This window comes from Pezoporus occidentalis, unplaced genomic scaffold, assembly GCF_034315485.1.
Source record: "Pezoporus occidentalis ecotype Australia unplaced genomic scaffold, CSIRO_AGI_Poc_V1 ctg111, whole genome shotgun sequence".
NCBI lineage: Eukaryota > Metazoa > Chordata > Aves > Psittaciformes > Psittacidae > Pezoporus > Pezoporus occidentalis.
In genome coordinates, this window is record NW_026912898.1 from 2,385,312 (window position 1) to 2,404,789 (window position 19,478).

Consider the following 19,478-nt stretch of genomic DNA (forward strand, 5'->3'; position numbering starts at 1 on the left):
ACAGAAAGAAATGTAATTGTCTATTCATACTACTTGAGGATGGTAAACAACTTCCTAATCTATTTGCAAACTAAGGAAGATTTTAACAGCATCTATTAAGTGTAAGTATTTTCAGATCAGTAGCCAAGAACATTTGCATCTTAGAATCATAAAAGATTTGGCTGAGAAGGCACCTGGCCTAATGGAGTTAAGTATTTTAAAATCCTGTCATATAGAGAAATCCCAAGATCTCGGAAGGGTGTGCTGTGCCAGTGTTCATAGCGATGACACCAATCATTGTTAGGTGCTTCCATAGTAATAATTACAGGTAAGAGAGTGTGAGTTAACTAACAAGGGCTTCAACAATGAAAATGACAATAACTTAGCACGTTTAAGAAAACAAAAGTGTTTGACAAAATGAAACATTTGGTTGATAAAAGCACTGGTGCAGATTGTTATTAACAAACCAAGAAAATTCCGAAGAAAAATAATAGTGTATGTATACATCATCATTTGCATTGCACGGATTAATTCCTAACAGACAAAGGGCAGAAATTCATGGTCCAAAAAGAAGGAGCAATCCCTGCTGAAAGAGTGTGCCTCTGTGCAAGAACTGTGCTGGTTAATGTTGGCATCAGGAGATACAACTTGTCAAAACCAGTGTTGATCAGATTTGCAAGTGGCAGGATCAGTAGCTGAAGCAGAGGGAGTCCTTCAGATCAACACAAGTCCCTTGGCCAGCTGAACACACTCGAACAAGATAAGGTGCTCCTCAGGTACTGGACCACCTAGCTGTTGATCCACAAACCCCTATCAGTTGCCTGGCCTGTGGGAACACATAGAAGTGACCACGGGCAGAATGTAACTGCTGGTGGAAGGAGTTTTTGCTTGTACCATTTCGACTTCATGGAAAGGGAGCGCTAAGGAACCCTTGGTGTCAATACTGTCACGAACTTCATTGGTGACCGCTGAAGAAGTCGCTGTCACCCATGACTGCCAATGCCAAGTTGGAAACCCAGCAAAGCCCGAAGCTGCAACACCTCTTGGCAGTCCAGGCATCCACATGCTTTTTAATTATGTTGAAAACTTGGAAGTGGTCCAGAGCAAAATGACAGGACCGACTGGGAAGGTCAGAAAGCACTTTACAGTGGGCACTGAACCAGTATCTCTCAATCGCACCACAGAAAATACAAAGTACTGGTGGGAGCACCAGAGTACTGGTGCACTAACCTGCAGGGAAAGGCACAGCAAGAATCAACAGCTGCAAGTTATATTTAGGCATGTTCAGAGTAAAATAAGACATAATATACTCAACAGTGAGGAAAGAAAATTAATGGAGAGATGAAAGGAATGCATTAAGAGCGGCCCTATTCCTCGCAAGGAGAAATATACGATGGCACTCGATTTGATTAGCTGCTCTATGATGTTCCCCACTGGAGTTGCTATGGAGAATTCATTATTACTGTGTCCCTGAAGGTCTCAAGCTTAATTTAAACCACAAAACCAAGTAACGCATATACCCTAAAGCAGAAAAAGTAATACTTACTGATATACAAAGTGACCTTGAGTTACAACATTCCTTACATTTTACATATAAAACACTTATTACAGAAAATGTCACTAAGAGACTAAAAGTTCATCAGGGATACACTCGATTGCATTAGAAAGACATGGATAAATAATATGTTCTGCATCTCTGGGAGACAGCCGTGCTGCCTTGCAAGGTCAAACGTGCTGTGGCCAAGTGCCATGTGGCAACACTTCCTGGCCATGTGAATAGAGAAGCAGGAATCTGGTCATCATCTGATTAGCTGCTAGGCAGATGAACCCATTATAAGGTACACTCTGTCACTAGAAATAAGTATTAAAGCAGGTGTTCTAAACTAGTTCTGTAGGAGAATTATTACATAGAAGGCATTAAATTTGTTATGGATTTTGCCACCCTGCAAAACATAAGATTAAGTTCTTTGCACTTCAGTCAGCACAAGATTACTCAGAGGCTGTGGCTGCATTGTATTGTAAATATAGACAAGCCAAAAGTTCTAATGCAGTACTGAAGGAGCAGTCATTTTGCAAACAATAAAACCAAACTCAAGATTATCTTTTCCATATAGATTCCCCTTGTTTGATTATGCCTATGCTCATACAATTTAAGCTAGCTAAATAGATTCATCAGTCTAACCACAGTGGTTTAGGTGCACTTTATGAACATAGATGAAGCTCAGCTTGGTACTTGCCTCAAAGAGAACATGCATTAACTAGAAGTAAAGCATTTGAATCGTGTTAGCTTCAACCTCACATTGTATCATGATCACACATTCTGCAGCACTTCCAAAGCAAACGTGGACACGGCTTCCCTAACACATCCCAGACACCTTGTTCAGTCAAAGCTGTTTCTGGAACACGACAGGCACATTACATAAGAGGCCAGACTCGATCCTGGAGGTCAGTGTGCAGAGCTTCTCCAACCATGCAGTTGCAACCTACCCACCATAGCAATTCAGTGTAAGTGTCCCTGTTGCAAGGCACCACAGTAAGGACAGGCTTAGTCAGGGTTGCCTTTTAACCTGTAGAGATGTCAGTCTTGAAACATTTGAGAATGACATCTCTGCACACTTCAGTTCTGAGAGCTGTGCTCACCCTTACATGCATTTGCCAAGTTCATCACAGAATCAGACTGGGAAGAGCCTTTCTTTTGTGACAGAAGGGTTTCAATGATACAACTCCCTACAGCAGGTAAAGCTGTCCTTTATAAAGTTTGTTCCCACCTTGGTACCACATGCTTAGGCCAAGAAACTTCAAATTCCACCTGTCACCCTCAGCCTCTTGAAGACCCATAGTGAAGTGCCTAATGCACAGGAATCGTTCAGAGCTAAAACCCCTCTCCCATACTCCACCAGGCAGTGACAGACAGTAAATCACTCAAGCCTAGCATGCAGCAGGAAAGAGATATGCACACTGACCATAGACATGATACCAAACTTTCCCACAAGTCCCCCATCTTGGTCAGCGAACTGCAAGGAATCTCTGCCAACTGCTTGGTAGGGATGGGCTGGGACAAAGCACCAGGGCCAGCATTCATGCTCTCTGACTCTACACTTCTTCCAGATCAGAAGCTTGAAGCAGCAAGCTCTGTTGCAAGAGCTTGGCATCACAGTCCTTGGTTGGATCAGCACAGTGAGCAGCAAGAGGTTCACACGTAGACACAGTAAGATGACTCCCACATGGCCGCAGCTTCTTGAAAGCCCACGGGCATCAGGTAGTTCCTCTCAATAGCTGGATACCTTTTCTCAGAGAAGGTCACCACAGCTACAGAACGGCTGCTTCTCCTCCCTACCACTGCCTCAGGGCTTCTCTCTCTAAACGGAGTATGGAATGCTGACCAAAGAGATGTCTTCACCAGTGCTGCACATTTGTTTTTCATAGTAACAGCAATCTTCTGCATTTATCACCTTCTCTGACCATGTATCTTTCATCTGGACTTCACTGACATGAGCAATGATAAGCTACAAGGGGTAATGAAGCTCCTGTAACATTCTGCACTCTCTCTCTCTCAAAAAAACCCAAACCAACCCAAACAAAATAAAATCAATCAAACAAAGACAGAAAGGATAAAGAGGAAAAGGGGAAAGAGAAAAGGAAAAGAGAAAAGGGAAAAGGACTGGGCTTTTCTATTCTCCAAGCTTCCAACTCTATTACAACCACCCCCTACCTTATGTCCCAGACAAAAGCAGGGGACACATGCTTCCCTCCAGAGCCTGATGTGTCACACTAAGTTAGTCCAGCTCCTACTCACTGCCAAAACATGCTCCTCCTCACAGCTCAGCTGACTCCCAGGTCACTCTCCTCTTGAGCTTTAAAACGTGGCATCACATTCACCACTTTCCGCTTTTGGCAAGCCTGGGTTACACGCTGCTCAGAGAAGCTCAGCTATTTTATTCTGGAGTTCCTTTAAGACTCTTGGACAAATGCCATTGCCCCCAGCGAGCTGTTACTGTTTGCTTTGTCAGTGTGTTGAACAACCTTTTCCACTGCTGCTTCAGTTTCAGACATGTTCATTGGTGAACCCCACCCTGCTGAAGAATGGGTCCTGCCACGTCGATCTCTTCGCTCAACACTTAACACAGATGCAGGGATTCCTGCAATGGCCTTATGTCCCCTGTGGCCTCCTCTCACAGCCTGATCATCCATCTGCCCCTCAGAACATCTGGCAGGTTCCTGATACATGTCAAGAAAGATCTGGTGTTAGTTTTGATTCCTTTTGCTAGTTGTTCCTTGAAGCTTTTCTTGACCTGGCTGTCTTTCTACATGTGAGGTGCTGAAGTTTGCATACTTCTCTGCTCTTCCCATAGTAGCCAACTTCAGCTTTTTTTGATAGATGCTTTTTTCTGACTTCCTTTACTCCACTGAGCAATGCTTTCTGTTCCCCACATGAAAGGTGCTCATCCCATTTTTCATGAGCATGCCTGGTTTAGCAAGGATGGCAAAGGGTGACAGGAAGTGAATTCAGGTGATGCGAATGAAAAATATAAGGGGTGGCATTTTCGGACAGACAGAAAAAAAAACAGTTGTGGTTGGTGTTGGTATAGGCCATCAGTGCAAGGCAACAGGTCAAAACTACAAAGGCTGCCGAAGCAGAATGGGAAGAAGAGAAGGCTGTTTCCAGAAGGCTGGAGATCAAGAGGTAGAGGGCAGGAACAGTGAAGACATCAAGTGAGAAAACAGGATTATGACGCTGATCCCTGGATGTCACATTGAGAGGGGGTGTGAGAAGCAAGAGGGATCAGCAGCATTGCCCCAACAGGTACATTTGATGTGCTGATGTAGCGTTACAAGAGGTAGGAGAAGGGATTAAGGGTGATAGTGGAGAGCAATTGCACAGGATTGTATGGGATGATAACACTGACATGTGGTGAGTCAAAGCAGTGACTGTCAGTGAACCAGGGCAGCATGGGACAAAGCTGATGGATAACCATGAAGAGGTCCAAATCCTCCAACCCAACCAAATAGGTTGGGCCAATGATAATAAGGTGCAGCAAAGGAAGGGAAAATTACTACAAAGGCAGGAAAGACAGCATGTCATTGTTTTAAGAGACTGTGGAATAACTTCAGCCTCCTGTGCTGCAAACTGTCTGGCATGAGTCATCTTCTGGGAGACATATAACTTGCCAGCACATATTTCAGTGTCACTAGGCAATGTGGGCCCTCCCACCATAACCAGGCACCGTGCATGGGAAAGGAGGGCACAGTTTTCTTCTCTTTCTGAGTTCAGTCACCTCTGCTCTTTCCATTCAGCTCCCTCTCTTTCCCTGTTTTCCACAGTATTTTTTACCATTTTCTTTTCCCCTTTTTCAAACGCTTCTGAAGTCATGGGTTTGCTTAGTACTGATTTCTTTATGAATTGCTGGGTTTCTCTTTTATACTTGTGTATATGCCTGAATCATTCTCACACACACACCCCTCCCATGAAATACAATCAGCATTTTATTAAGTCCTTAGCATGAAAGATCAATTTTCCTCATCTGATAAATATGCACAGACTCATACCAGGAGGTGTGCTGCAAATACTCTGAGATCCTTTATTTGCAGAGGATTTGGAAGGCAAACAGCCCTACACTCTGTGAAGTGGGCCATTTTTCAAACTGCAGGGGAATGTTCTTTCTCTAAAACACTGCCCAGCAACGTCTTGTGCCTTACTTGAGGAGAATCCCTTTCTCACCCAAAAATTTGCCCAGGGGTGTAAACTTCTTGATATAGGAGATGTATCTGAAACAGCTGAACAGCCTTGAGAAAGAATGAAAAGAAGAGGTGACAGAATAGGACAGTGACTATAATGAGGAAATCCCACTCTTCTCAGTATCACCAGAAGTGGCCACATGGCTTGACTAAGATTCATGTTTTGTTGGCCAGCCTCTTCGGGAAGGGAAGTAAAGGGAAGAAAAGGGAAGAAAAGGGAAGAAAAGCAGATATTAATCCAGATATTCTAGGCCTTTTATTTACAGGGGATAAACCTTACATTACGTCATTATAAAAGACAATGCCAAAGGTTATCCTACCACCTAATCCTTAACTTGAATTTATCAAGCTACATCTTGAAAAAAACATTAGGTTCTTTGCGTCATGGATCATTCTGAAGCTTCATATTACTGCTAGCCTGAGATCTTGAGAGGGAAAACATGAAATCTCTCATGCAGAAGAATTAATTGAATGCTTCTGAACAATTAAAAAGGAGATGGGAAAGGGGGGTGATGCCTTCTGCTCTGCCTTTTCAGAAGGGTGTGGTGGGAAGTGTTCCCTCAAGCCATTTGGCGATGAAATCTGGCCTTACCCGTAGAAGAACTGGGATTTATAGACTAACTTCTCTTCTTAAGGGCTTAATTCCCTATGGATCCCCTTTTTCAGCATAACTTTTGGTTTATATTCCAGAGAAGGAGACATCACCATCACCAGAGCAAAGCCAGGCAGCAAAAGCAACACGAAACCGCCAAGGCAGGAGTGACTGAGGGGTGCACCTGGAGAATTACCTGAGGCAGTATCCAAACCGGAGGTAAACATAAACTGGGTTGTCCCAACATCAGCTCTAGCAAAGCTCCAGGCGGGCAGCAGCAGGCGTGTGTGTGTCTATCAAGCAAACGCTTGCTGTGCTGTGCTAGGCTCAGAGTTTGACCAGACCCAACCCTGCAGGTGTCGGTCTCAAAACTAGTCTGAGGTGGCTGCATCTGCCTCCGGTTCCCAACAACAGGCAGGAGAGATGAGGAAAGGGGTGGGGACACGGGGGAGTCATGTGGGTGTGATAATAGTTATATTGTTAGGGCTGGAACAAGGAAATGACAGATTTCAGCTAGGGAGAACGAGGTGGGTGGGGGGAACCTCAAGGAGGCTTCATCTTGACCACTCTACTTAGCAGCTGCTCCAGAAATGAGTCCTGTAGTGTTGCTTGCTGCTGTTTCAGCCTGGAATGCACACCTAGCTTCCAGATGGGCATTGGACTTGGCTTAGTTATGCCAGTGAGTAGGAATTTTCATCTAGCCATTTCCAAAGCCCATCCTATTGCAATAGGACTGGACTGAGACTGGTATCTGAGGAGTGGTTAATCCTACATGGCTGAGTGATCCTAGATGAGACCCTGAATTTAGGGACTGTGCAGCAGAAGTAGAGCTTGAAGGCCTGTTTTCAGTGATTTTCTCATGGAGGATGGGTCACTAGCAGCAAAGGTGGCAGCTGACTCAGACACAAAGTAGTACGGCTAATGTACCATGGGGTCTGGTCACTGGGCTGCTTCAGCACCTAGACTGATGCAGCATTTGCAGGAAGCAATATCCCTCATCCTGCAATGCAGACAACAGATGGGAGGCACTGCATTTTTCAGGAGCTAATTCAGGTATTCCAGCAGAGGCAGAGGATGAGTAGCCACTACCCAGGCTCTCCTCTGGGCTTTGTAATGCATTGCAAACAGCAACAAAAGAGGATTCACCTAGGTCTTCTGGGCTCTGCTCATATTGACTTCATTCTCCTAGAAAGAGAGGCTGGATTCCCTCCACACAGTTCCCAACAGGATTTGCTTAGTCATACAATACCATTTTTGTGAGCTGTACCCTGTAGTCTCCCACTTTTCATGCTGAAAGACAGAGATAACACACACTGTTTCATTTTTCCCCTAGGACTCCCTTTTGTGCCACCAGAACAGTTCTCTGCACCCACTCTGTTCCTACAAGGTAAAAAATGAATAATGCATTGAAAAGCAGCCTCCTTGGGACACAAAGGAGTGGGAATGCATACATGGACATACTCTTGCTGCTGTAGTATCACTGCTTGTGTGGGACAGACACCACTGCTGCCTGGCAAGTTACATCAGCAGCAAGGGAAAAAGCGTTCAACAGCCCATTGGATTGGCTTGCAAATCCCTGCTGGCTTTTTAATAATGATCCTCTTTAGGGAGCACCACCTCTGCCTTAAGGAAGTCCATGAATCCTGCGTAAAAAACTCCCTGCTGAAAAGCAACAGCAGCACAAAGCGTATCCTCATATCTGCCCATCTATCAGCTACTAGGTGGTGCCTCTTTGGCCACATACTTCAGTTAAACTTACAGCACCTCCACACTGCTATTCCTTGACTGTCTACTGTCTGGGTTGCTAGTTTTAATGCAGAAAAATATAATCAGATGTACAGCTGATTAGTTGTAGCTAATCCAGAAATAATCACTGGTTTCTATCTTGCAAACAGGAAATTACATACACGGATATACAAAAGAATTAAACTGATTGGAGGTCTTTCAAGTAGTTTAAAAACATGTATCATTCGCTACACTTGGAATCTAGACCAGATGGGGAGAGACTTCTCTTTTTTCCCAACACAGTAAAGGTGTGTTGAAAAAAAAAAGGTTGTTCCATTTTAAAATGTTGTGTGCACACAATGTGTGATCATTATCACATTCCTACCTGGGCAGATAATAGATAGAGCTGGTAAGGAAACATTTCCAATTTGATGCCGTAAAAAATGATTCATGTTTACTCAAAGGTTGTTCAGTAGCAATAAAAAGCAATCATGCATTCAGTTTGTGAAGATACAATATATAGAAGCACTGCCCAGAGCAACAGGGTGCTTCCCATTTCAAAAGGGAAGGACCTAGTGACAAGTGTCTGAGAGAAAAGGATCTTTTTCAGCATAGAGCTCCTTGGATTTAAACTGTTGTCAGAGATGAAGCAAATATTATGAATCAAAACTTCCAGCAAGCATTTGCATGGAAGATCTTTCCTCCTAATGCAAGACTTGGGATTTCAGAAGACCATTTATCCCATAATTGCTGAGCCTGATTGGGGGTGTCAAAAACCATTGCCATCTGGTGTGACTCACCTTGATAGGTCAATACATCAAATAATATCCAGAAGCTTGTGGATGAGCAAAATGCTCAAAACACTCTTGTGGTGAGGAACATTTGAGTTATCAACAGGAGTCTTCTGCAACCTACACTAATAATTCCGTGTCACTATCTTCTGTTACACTGAAGTGTGTCTGAGGAAAATGGTACCATTTATGACTGACAGGCTTGGTCAGAAGATGGTCACTTGAATAATCTAGTTCCTTTATGCATTAGTGAAAAACAGTAGAATAAAAAGGAAAAATGTAAGTAATAAAACAACCCTGAAGAGTTATCAAATTCTGATGCTGCAAATGGAGATTGAGACTGGCACCTGAGAAGGCAACAGATTTGTTGTTTGCATTGTTTCTAGCATTTGGGGAATCGAGCTGTAATTGTGGTTGTGAGCTGGCAATGAGTTTGCAGCACATCTCTGTGACCAGGGGAACGTAAGGATATTTACAAAGCCACGTCCAAAGCACAATATTCCCATGACTGAAGCAACTGGAAGTCACCTCAGGGCTGATATGAGCTCTGAGGTGTGCCACGACAGTAGATAATGTATGGCAGCCTGAGCAGCAAATCGGCCTGAGAAAGAGGAAAAAGGGGAATTGCTTAGATGAGGGCTGACACAGCAGCTGGAAATGGTGAAAGAGCCAGCAAGATGTTTGTTTAATTATTTCCAAAAAAAAACAACCCTATGGAAAAAGTCTTCTGAAACATTTATCTAGATGTGCATGTGCTTTAGATGTCATTCAGATACGGCAACTCAATCCAGATGTTTGAGGTTTTAAGTATTCCTCAAGTCAAAAGAAATACAGAAATACAAGTTACCTTTTTTTCACACCCAGCAAAAAGGACTGTGTTTCTGAACTCATTTGCAAAGATCAGTGGAAGACTGTTTAAAATACTGTGGAAATCGGAGAATGCCTAACAATTAGCACTACCAAATTCAGCTGTAGTTGCTTTGTGGGTGCTGTTGAGTTAAATGAGTATAAAATGGGCATTTTCAGGGGAAAAATCATTTTTGTTATTGCATTAAGACAGAGGCACAATTCCAGTACAAGGGAGGTGGGTTTTGGAGGATGGTCCATTAGTGTAGGAAATCACACTGATGTCAGTCAGTCAAAGAACTTATAAACATGCTCTCTATGAAGTGACTTGGTTATGTGTTACACTGGGAATTGTAAGCACCAATGCTGCATAATTGTTAGTACCTCTGTGTATGTTCTCAGAGTTTAATGCATAGGCTACAAGGCTGGTTCAAAAGGCTGATGTGCATCTTCAGGGATTCTCCAGGTCTACCTGAGTGCATAAAACAGCTTCAGGAAGAGCTGACACCCTCCACTAAATGGCATCTCCTTCTGGCACTGCCCAACATGGGATACAGAGCTGCATGGACCGTAAGTCCAACCCAGAAGGGCATTTCTAATGCTCTGAGGAAGCTGCTTTGTAATTGGCATTTAGTAATAGTAATAGTAGTAATAATAATAATAGTAATAGTAACAAACAGTAATAGTTCATCCCCCCCCATCCCTCCCACATTTTTAGATATAGATTGGACATAAAGGAGAAGCTGTTCCCTGTGAGGGTGCTGAGGCACTGGCACAGGGTGCCAGGAGAAGCTGTGGCTGCCCCAGCCCTGCCAGTGTTCAAGGCCAGGTTGAATGGGACTTGGAGCAACCTGGACTTGTGGAAGGTGTCCCTGCCCGTGGCAGGGGGTTGGAACTAAATGGTCTTTAAGGTCCCTCCCAACCCATGATTCTATAATTTTGCAACTCATCTTTCATGAAAGTTCAAAATAAATCACTTGAGACACAGTTAAGTTTAGAACTGCAGAGGAAGCGATGCTTTTGCTTTCCATTGCTTTTCGTCACAGGACGGAGCTAGAGGAAAGCTCTAAGTTGTGGCTGTAGGTTTGTAACAAGCATCTGTCACAAGGCTCTTCCTGGCACGCTGTCACTTAACTGCCAGCCTCAAAAGTTACTGCTTGCCATTTTCAAGCATGGTATTTTGCAATATGAAGAGGTAAAAGCGGCTGTGTATTTTGAGTCACTAACCAAACCATTGCTTTCTCCAGTAAGGATCAAAATTCAGTGGCAGATGACTGGTCTGGAGCAGGTATTCATAAAGGAAAGAAAGAAGTGAAAACCTCAGAGAGAGCTAGTTTGAGAGAAAACCATTTGGGAAGAGGCCTGGGAAAGAGGTTCCAGTGTTCTCATGGCAGGGGGGTGTTTGGGACCTCTGGTCACTTTTGGCTTTGGGTATTCATTTCCGTGGTCTGAGGAAACACTGCAAGGGTTTGGGTAACACCATAGGCCTTGATTTTCCGGGCACAGTGAAACAAGCTCCCACTCATGGCAGGGCCGGGTAGTTCTGGTTAGGAAACGATTCTTTAGTTAATGAACCAGCAAGGGCGATGCTATCTCATGCGGATCACTGTGCCGCCACCAGCCTTCTCTGCGCAGCCCATCCCTCTTCGCAGATCTCCCCCCAAACTCTCCATCACCCTCAGCCTTGCCCTCGGAAAGCACAATTCGGCGATTAAAGCCACGCAGGAGCCCTCACCCTGCCTCCCCAACAGGGTGCCCCGTCCGCCCGGCGCTGCCTTCGGGACGAGCGCTACCAGCCCGCTTTCTGCATCACCTCGGCTCGCTGGGACGCCGCGTCTCCGCAGCCTGGGGGTGGAAGGAGGATGAGGAGGAGGGACCGGCTGTTCCGCACCATACCTGGCCGGGGCAGGCTCCCCTCGGGGGCACCGGGTACCCCGCCGGGAGCGCGGTGGCCGCGCCTTGACCCCCCGGCAAGCACCCCCGGCGCCTCCAAGGTCACAGCCCCGGTGCCTCGGCCGCGAACACTTGAGAGTTTAAAGAGGCTTTTCTTGCTCGGGAGCGGCGCCCGGGGGGAAGGGGCAGAGGAGGGAGGGAGGGAGGAAGGGAAGGGAAGGGAGAAGGGGCGGGCGGGGAGAGGCTGGCAGGGCAGGAGCCGGGCGGGGTGCTGGCTCCAACTGGAAAGGAACCGGTCCCAGCCCAGCCGGAGAGGCTGCGGGAGAGCCGGCAGCGCTCCGGGAGAGCACACCGGCCCCGGGACCGGCCCGAGCAGCAGCCGGCGGCCATGGGAGTCAGTCCCGGGGGGCCGGGCAGGGGTCGTGGCTGAGGGAGGGCAGCGGGAGGGACGCGGGGCTGCTCGATGGGGGAGGATCTGCCCCGTCACCTGAGGGAGAGGAGGGCTTGGAGGGGAGGGATAGGAGCGGGGGCATGGAGGGCTGGGGACCTGCAGCCTGGGATGGGGTCGGGAAGGAGAGGATGAAGGCACCGAGTTTTTGGGAAGATGGTGATGCAGGGACAGGTTTTGCACCTGGAAAGGTTTCCTGGAGCCCCAGTCTTGGAGGGCTAGCCCTTAATTCTGAGTCTGTGCTATAGGGTGGGTCTGTGAAGACAGGGAAGATGCCAGAAGGAGAGAAAACAAGGCAATGTAAGCAAGAAGAGGAGCAGCAGCAGAAAGAAGAGAAGCGGGAGGGTCTTATCGAGTTCTACAGTTCCTACCAGGAGCTATTCCAGTTCTTCTGCAGCAACACAACCATCCACGGGGCTATCCGCTTGGTGTGCTCCAAAAAGAACAAGATGAAGACAGCCTTCTGGTCTGTTCTCTTCTTTCTCGCCTTTGGCTTAATGTACTGGCAGTTTGGGATCCTCTACAGGGAGTACTTCAGCTACCCTGTCAACCTCAACCTCAACCTTAACTCCGACAGGCTGACTTTCCCAGCTGTGACGCTGTGTACCCTCAATCCCTACAGGTAAGAAATAGACTGTTCTATAGACAGCCCCAGAGCTGTTAACCATCTTGATTTTTGCAGGCATAGGATAAAAGCAGGTACTCCTGTTCTTCTCATGGTCCTTGACTGTCCCCTTCTATAGCATTGCCAGTGGAAAGGACACTTTTCATGGGCCTTTACTGCTGCAGGGCTTTCACAGTAAGGCATGTTACTTTAGGCAACTATTTGGTGGTGTATGTTAGCAAGCTGCCCTGTAAACTGCCACAAGGCAAAAGCAGATGTGTTTACGTCTCTCCTACAAGAACGGTAGCCTCCAGCAAGGGCTTGGATTTGCAGTTATCCTGAATCATCCCAGCAAACTTTGCCGAATGTCTTATTCAGAATTGTTTCTGTGCGTCCATCCCTAAGCCTCCCGGCTCCTCTTTCCACTCCCTGTATAGATACAGCGCCATCCGGAAGAAGCTGGATGAGCTGGACCAAATCACCCACCAGACACTGCTAGACCTTTATGACTACAACATGTCTTTGGCACGAAGCGACTGGTCCACGCTGTCCACACGGAAGCGTAGCTCAAGAAGTCTGCTCCATCAGGTCCAGCGCCATCCACTGCGAAGGCAGAAGCGGGATAATGTAGTCAACTTGCCAGAGAATAGTCCCTCAGTGGACAAGAATGACTGGAAAATTGGCTTTGTTCTGGTGAGATCCCTAGATACCTTGTGTCCTACCCACTCCAGTCTGCCTAGGTACTTCTGTCATGTTAGAACCTAGGCCATGCCTTTCCTTACATAGAAGTCTGACTGATCTGCACTGGCTTTTGCTAATGGCAGATAAAGGTAGAGCTGAATCTTTTGCTCAATGCAATCCTGTTCCCCAAGTCCTGTCCCTGTCCATGCAGGCCTCAGGATACTTGTCTACAGGAATGCTCATCTTTTCCCAGGTGGAGCAGGGAAACCTTGTCCTTCCTGAAGACATCATCAGCCTTGCACTTGCCTTTGGAGAGCCATTTATTAACCTCAACCTCAGTGTTGCTCAATAACAGCAAAGGGGAAAGTATTGAATGGCTGTGGGTCACATGAAAGGGTCATGGTCACACTTGCTCCTAGGTAGCACCTTCTTCACCCCAGGGTATCTGTGTTTGCATTTAAAAAGAAAGGCACTGAAGGACTGAAGCTGATCACTTACCTGTTAAGTGGTGTTCCCACAGGATCACAAAGGTTTTTTGGAGCACACCCTGAAGGAAGGGCTCCCCACACAAGAATTTAAAGCTTCTGGGTTTATAACACATAGAATTTATGTGCAGATCACACTGACACCTCACTGTAACTTGCTGCCTCTTGGGTTTTAACTCAGCTTTGCTCATTCTACTGGTGTTTCCCTTCCTCCAAGGAGCTGCCCTGGATTTGCTTTTCCACATCTTGTTGATCACCTTTTGGTTGAGCACGGGAGCCCTTTGGAGCATTTCCACTCCCTGCCTATGCTGAGGGCACAGCTAATCCACAGGCACAGCCTCGCCTCCTGAACAAGACTTCTCTGACACGGTTGGTTTTCTTCTTTCTCCTCTTAACAGTGCAGTGAAAACAACAAGGACTGTTTCCATCAGGCGTACTCCTCCGGGGTGGATGCCGTGCGGGAGTGGTACAGCTTTCACTATATCAATATCCTAGCGCAGATGCCTGACGCGAAAGCCCTGGATGAGTCTGACTTTGAGAATTTCATTTATTCTTGCCGCTTCAATGACGCAACGTGTGACAAGGCGTAAGTGCTGGAAACATCCCACTGAGTCTTCCTAAAAACACCCGTGTTGTGTGCCTGGGTCCAGAGGGAATCAAGGAATCCACATTAGAGAACCTCTTTCCCATGGTGGCATCTTTCCTTGTTTAGATCCCATTGTCTCAAAGGATGTTTCTTGAGTCTTTCCTGTGGGTTTTGCTCACCAGGGCCACAGTTTCTGTGACCCAAAACTATGGACCTCAGAGGATGGTTTCACCTTTTCCTGGGTCTCACAGAAATGAAATACACCGGTACAAACCCCAGAGTGGGTCCAGATACACAGTGTAGAAGTCTACACTGGTAGAGTGGTAAAGTGGTTCGTGCAGGAGAGGTGAGACTGGTTACAAAAAGATGGTAAAAAATATCCCACTTCTCTGCTACTGTTATTGGTCAAAAAGCCCCAAAGAGGTAGTGGAATGAAACCCATCAGCAAGGGAGGTAAAGAGGCAGGAAGAGCTAAGAATGTTGTCAATGTTAGGAAGGTTATACAGTAATTGCTAGGACTGCTAAAACCCATTTGGGCTCTCAAGTTAGCAGTACATTTTGATTGCTTTTCCCATTCAGGCAAGTTTACATAACAAATACTGCCCATCTGCTGTAAGCCCCTCTCCCTGCAGGTGGAAAACACTTGTTCCTCTCAGAAAGCCCTTCCCCTTGGTCTCAGCTCTTTGCAGCCCTTCTCACCCAGAGTGAATGTTTCTGTTCCCCTCTCAGGAATTATACCCACTTCCACCATCCCTTTTATGGGAACTGCTATACCTTTAACGACAACAGCAGCAGCCTGTGGACATCCTCGATGCCTGGGATCAGTAATGGTAGGTGAGAGGCAGTCTTTGGTAAGAACAGCTCAGCTCTGTCTTCCGCAGGAGTTAAAGGCATCCTGTTGTGCTTAATGCTGGTGGCGGCAGATGGCAGCTGGGCTCTGTCTTGCCCAAGTTCTCTTTTCACCCATGTGGAGATGGCTGTCTCACAAACATGGCTGTCCCTCGCTGATGCCCCACTGAACACACTCTTCCATCAGTGCCTGATCCTTACGTTCATTGCTCCCTCTGGACCTGTTCTAGCCCTTCCTGAAGTCCCCTGTTGAGCTGTAACTCTGTGCTCCTGAGGTCCAGGTCTTCACTTTCCCCGTTTTCCTGTTTCCAGCAACTGCCCTGTTTGTGTTCCCAACCCCTCTGAAACCTCTCTAGGCAAAATGTTCAGGCTTTTCTTCTATCCAGCTCAGGCTCTCCACAAAATCTCTTTTCCCAGGTCTGCTTTTTTCTAAGCCACAGCGAGGAAATACAGTTTTCTCTGGATAGTCCTGGAGCCTCCAGCTCCATCTCTGGCTTCCCTCCAGCCACCCTCAGTCGCTGCCCAGCTTCACTACAACCTGGTTGATGTTTCTCTTCCTTTATCTCTTATGGACTCATTCTAACCATTCTGCTCTCTCCCCTCTCCCACATGATGGCCAGCCATAACCTCCCTTCTCTCTGACATTCCCTCAGGTCTCTCTCTGGTGGTACGTACTGAACAGAATGATTTCATCCCTCTGTTGTCCACGGTGACAGGAGCCAGGGTCATGGTCCATGATCAGAATGAGCCAGCTTTCATGGATGATGGGGGTTTCAATGTGCGCCCTGGTATCGAGACCTCCATCAGCATGAGAAAGGTGAGGAGGCAGCAGGGATAAGACCTGAGGTTACAGGGGAGATTCAACTTGATGAATAGATACAGGTGGGTTACCATGGACCCAGTGTGTTCTAAGTGAGGGGATTAATCACATGGAGTGAAGGGAGGTGAAGAAGAGCAGCTTACTGGGCTAGACGAGAAGCATTTGGCTGCAGCTTATCAGTGAACAATTAAACGGAGGAATGCAGGTGAAGCTTCATCCCAAGGAAAGCTAGGAGCAGATACTGATGGACAAGCAGTGTGTAGCATGGAAGTGTCAGAGAACAGCAAAGTGCCAGTCATTCTGTGCAATGACCGTTTGATGTTTTAGGAGATGACTGTGCGTCTTGGGGGCAGTTACAGTGATTGCACAGAGGATGGCAGTGATGTGCCAGTGCAAAATCTCTACTCATCCCGCTACACGGAACAGGTAACTCATCATCAGTGGTCCCATGCCACCTTGTTTCCCTACTTTCCTGAAATGCTTCCGTCCCCTAACAGCCATGCTTGCCTGTGGGCTCTGTAATACTATGATGTGATACAGGTTGTGGTGGGTTTGGTTCCCTTGTTCAGCCTTTTCCACCTTGTATGCCTCCCAGGTCTGCATTCGCTCCTGTTTTCAGCTCAACATGGTAGAGCGCTGTGGCTGTGCATATTACTTCTATCCCTTACCCACTGGAGCAGAGTACTGTGATTACACAAAACACGTAGCCTGGGGTAAGTGGACAGAAGGAGTAGTAAAGCTCATGCCCACCTAAACCTGTCTGGTCCACCTCCTATACATCTCCTCATTGTCTTCAATGAGCTTTCTGGTGTGGGACATCCAAAAGACGTTCTTGTCTTAGATGGTTATGCCCTCTGAGCTTGTGGAAGGAAACCTTCTCTGCATTCCCCTTGCTGTTGCACATCACCTTTTGCATGCAGATACTGTGAGCTTACCTGGATTTACTTTCTCTGCTGTTTAGGTTACTGCTATTACAAACTCCTGGCTGAATTCAAAGCTAACGTGCTGGGCTGTTTCCACAAATGTCGAAAACCTTGCAAGTAAGTTCGATCATCAGTCAGTCAGGAGGACTGGTAAATCTTTATTCCTGGAGTTGTGGGAAAGCATTCCCTGACCAGAGCGAAAGCTTGAGTCAATAGCTGAGCTGCAACCCAAAATGGTATTTCTCCCATCAGGAAGCCAAAATGGCTGAGGAACATCAGTGTCAGCTTGGGAATGAGCTCCCGAGGACCGTGCAGAAGCATAGTGGGAGGTGGGCAGAACTTCAGCATGGGAGGGAGCTTCCAGGTGTGCCTGGAGATTGACAGACCTGGTCTTGTGGCTTCTGCAGCTTCAGCAGCTAATACAGCCTCTTGTCTTCCAGAATGACACAATACCAGCTCTCAGCTGGATACTCCCGCTGGCCGTCTGCAGTCTCAGAGGTAAGGAAAGGGTGTCCTGGCTTCTCAGCACTGGTCTCACCTCCCATTTAGCCCTTCCTCAACTAAACCTACAAGAGGTGACTGTGATGATGCAATGCAATTTATTGCACTCTCATTTCAGGACTGGGTTTTTTACGTGCTTTCACAACAGAACAAATACAATATCACATCCAAGAGGTGAGAACCCCTGCACAGAGGCTGTGTCCAAACCAGACGCTATCCCAGTGGAGTGTGTGTGTTGGGGAGGGGCAGAGTTAAGATTAAATCACTGATGCGAAGAGATTAGGCATGTGACCCATGGACAAGGCCAGTGGATTTGAATCAAAGTAGAGATAAACTGAAACTTCAACAAGAATAGGGAACCTAGGTGGAAAATCTGAAAAGGCTCAGATGCTAGTACGAAAATAGTAAGCCCCAGGTGGCTGCCTTGTGGTCTGGACTCTCAGGAAGGGCTTGTGGGAGAGTGGGAAGCAGAGCCATGCAGGATCCTGTGCTTAACCAGCGTAGGACACCACATACATTGGGTTTCACAGTGCAGTCTCAGAAGTACACTGCAAGTACCAAAGTGTGTATCTTTTGCAGAATGAGGGAACTGCGGAGACTGGGAAAAGCCTGTCTGGGTGGTATATGTGGAAAGAGAGCATGGGGCAGAAGGGGACAGAGAAGACAATTACACTTTGTGAATAAAGGCAAGGATTGTGGATTTGGGGTTACTAAGCCTTACCTTTGTTTACAGGAACGGAGTTGCCAAAGTGAATATCTTTTTTGAGGAGTGGAACTACAAGACCAATGGGGAGTCTCCAGCCTTCACGGTACACACTTCACTGCCATGTCCTCTCTAGCCACCCATTCCCCTGTGATGTATGGAATATTGGCAGGCATTTGTTCCAGCATTGTTGGCTATTGAGTCTCTTTTCCTGCGGCAGGGTGGGAGGAAGCCCCCAGCACCACAGGGCACTGCTAGTGGAAGCAGGCAGGGAGGAAAAAGGCTCAAACGAGGGCTGTCCTCACTGGCCTTTCTCCATCTCTTGCAGGTAGTGACTCTGCTGTCCCAGTTTGGGAACCAGTGGAGTCTCTGGTTTGGATCCTCTGTCCTGTCTGTGATGGAGCTTGCAGAGCTGGTTCTTGATTTCATCGCCATCACCTTAATCTTGGCTGTACGCTGGTTCCGTTCTCGGCAGAAGCTCTCTCCATCGGCACCCCCTCCAAACAGTCATGATAACGCTGCTTTCCAAGATGAGGCACCAGCTCTTACTGCTCCACACCGCTTCACTGTTGAGGCTGTAGTGACCATGCTGCCATCCTACAACAGCCTGGAACCACGTGGGCCAAGCAGAGATGGTGAGGTGGGACACGAGTGAGGCACTGGCTTATTCCAGTTCAGATGGGTGGCAGTTGGAGCAGAGGCTGCACACTTTGTCTGTGGGACCTGCATTTCCTTCTTTCTGGGATCACTGCTTTCACTGCTTGTAGGTGAATTCTTCAGTCTCATAAAATACTATTGCTCTGGGAATCACCATGGGTGAGAGTTGATCTAGTGTATGTATGGGGGAGACTTCCACTTAGTTTCCTTACACTCCTTACATCTGCACACCTATACATGCATGCTTTCTTTACTCTGCAACAAGGATGCTGCCACAGTTCTGGTCTGTCATTCATTAAAGAGGTTTGGCAGGCATGACTGGCCTCCTCTCTGGTATGACAAGGGATGGGAATGTAGTCTCAACAGGTTGAGCTTCGTTAAGCTTTCCCTAAGGTTGGAAAATGGTTGCTCTTTCCCAATTCTTAATCTCCAGCTCTGATTCCAAGACCAAGCCACTCACCCTCTTCTACCCCTGAGGAAAGGCTACTTGTATAGCCCTAAGAGATGACAGCCACTGACATAACCTCAATGCGTATTACACACAATACTCTGAGGAGGTGGTTGATGCTTGCTGCCACTCTTGGGTCATGACAAAACACCCTGGTAGAATAAGATCTCCTTTTTCAAACTGGGTATGTGGCTCTGGTAGATCTTGGTTG

The 19,478-nt window shown here is 46.9% G+C and overlaps 1 protein-coding gene and 1 long non-coding RNA gene across 4 annotated transcripts; both read left to right on the plus strand.

The window, feature by feature from the left end:
* The first annotated feature begins 4,657 nt into the window (after nt 1-4,657).
* Nucleotides 4,658-8,194, plus strand: LOC134171111 (uncharacterized). The gene is made up of 3 exons (XR_009967482.1): nt 4,658-4,783; nt 6,406-6,526; nt 7,641-8,194. It is a non-coding gene; the product is annotated as an uncharacterized LOC134171111 (long non-coding RNA).
* Nucleotides 8,195-11,188: 2,994 nt separating this feature from the next.
* On the plus strand, nt 11,189-19,137 carry SCNN1A (sodium channel epithelial 1 subunit alpha). Of its 3 annotated transcripts, XM_062633128.1 has the most exons (14): nt 11,809-11,956; nt 12,259-12,632; nt 13,052-13,307; nt 14,179-14,366; nt 15,096-15,196; nt 15,869-16,032; nt 16,363-16,461; nt 16,631-16,748; nt 16,997-17,075; nt 17,211-17,280; nt 17,399-17,456; nt 17,578-17,633; nt 18,193-18,268; nt 18,491-18,629. In XM_062633128.1, exons 1-13 carry the CDS (start codon nt 11,951-11,953, stop codon nt 18,223-18,225), a joined length of 1,602 nt encoding a protein of 533 aa, XP_062489112.1. In that variant the 5' UTR covers nt 11,809-11,950; the 3' UTR covers nt 18,226-18,268; nt 18,491-18,629. The 3 variants fall into 3 exon arrangements, with proteins under 3 accessions (XP_062489108.1, XP_062489112.1, XP_062489099.1); XM_062633124.1 differs by lacking the exons at nt 11,809-11,956; nt 17,211-17,280 and adding an exon at nt 11,189-11,206 and having other exon boundaries at nt 18,491-19,137; XM_062633115.1 differs by lacking the exon at nt 17,211-17,280 and having other exon boundaries at nt 18,491-19,137.
* The last annotated feature ends 341 nt before the right edge of the window (nt 19,138-19,478 follow it).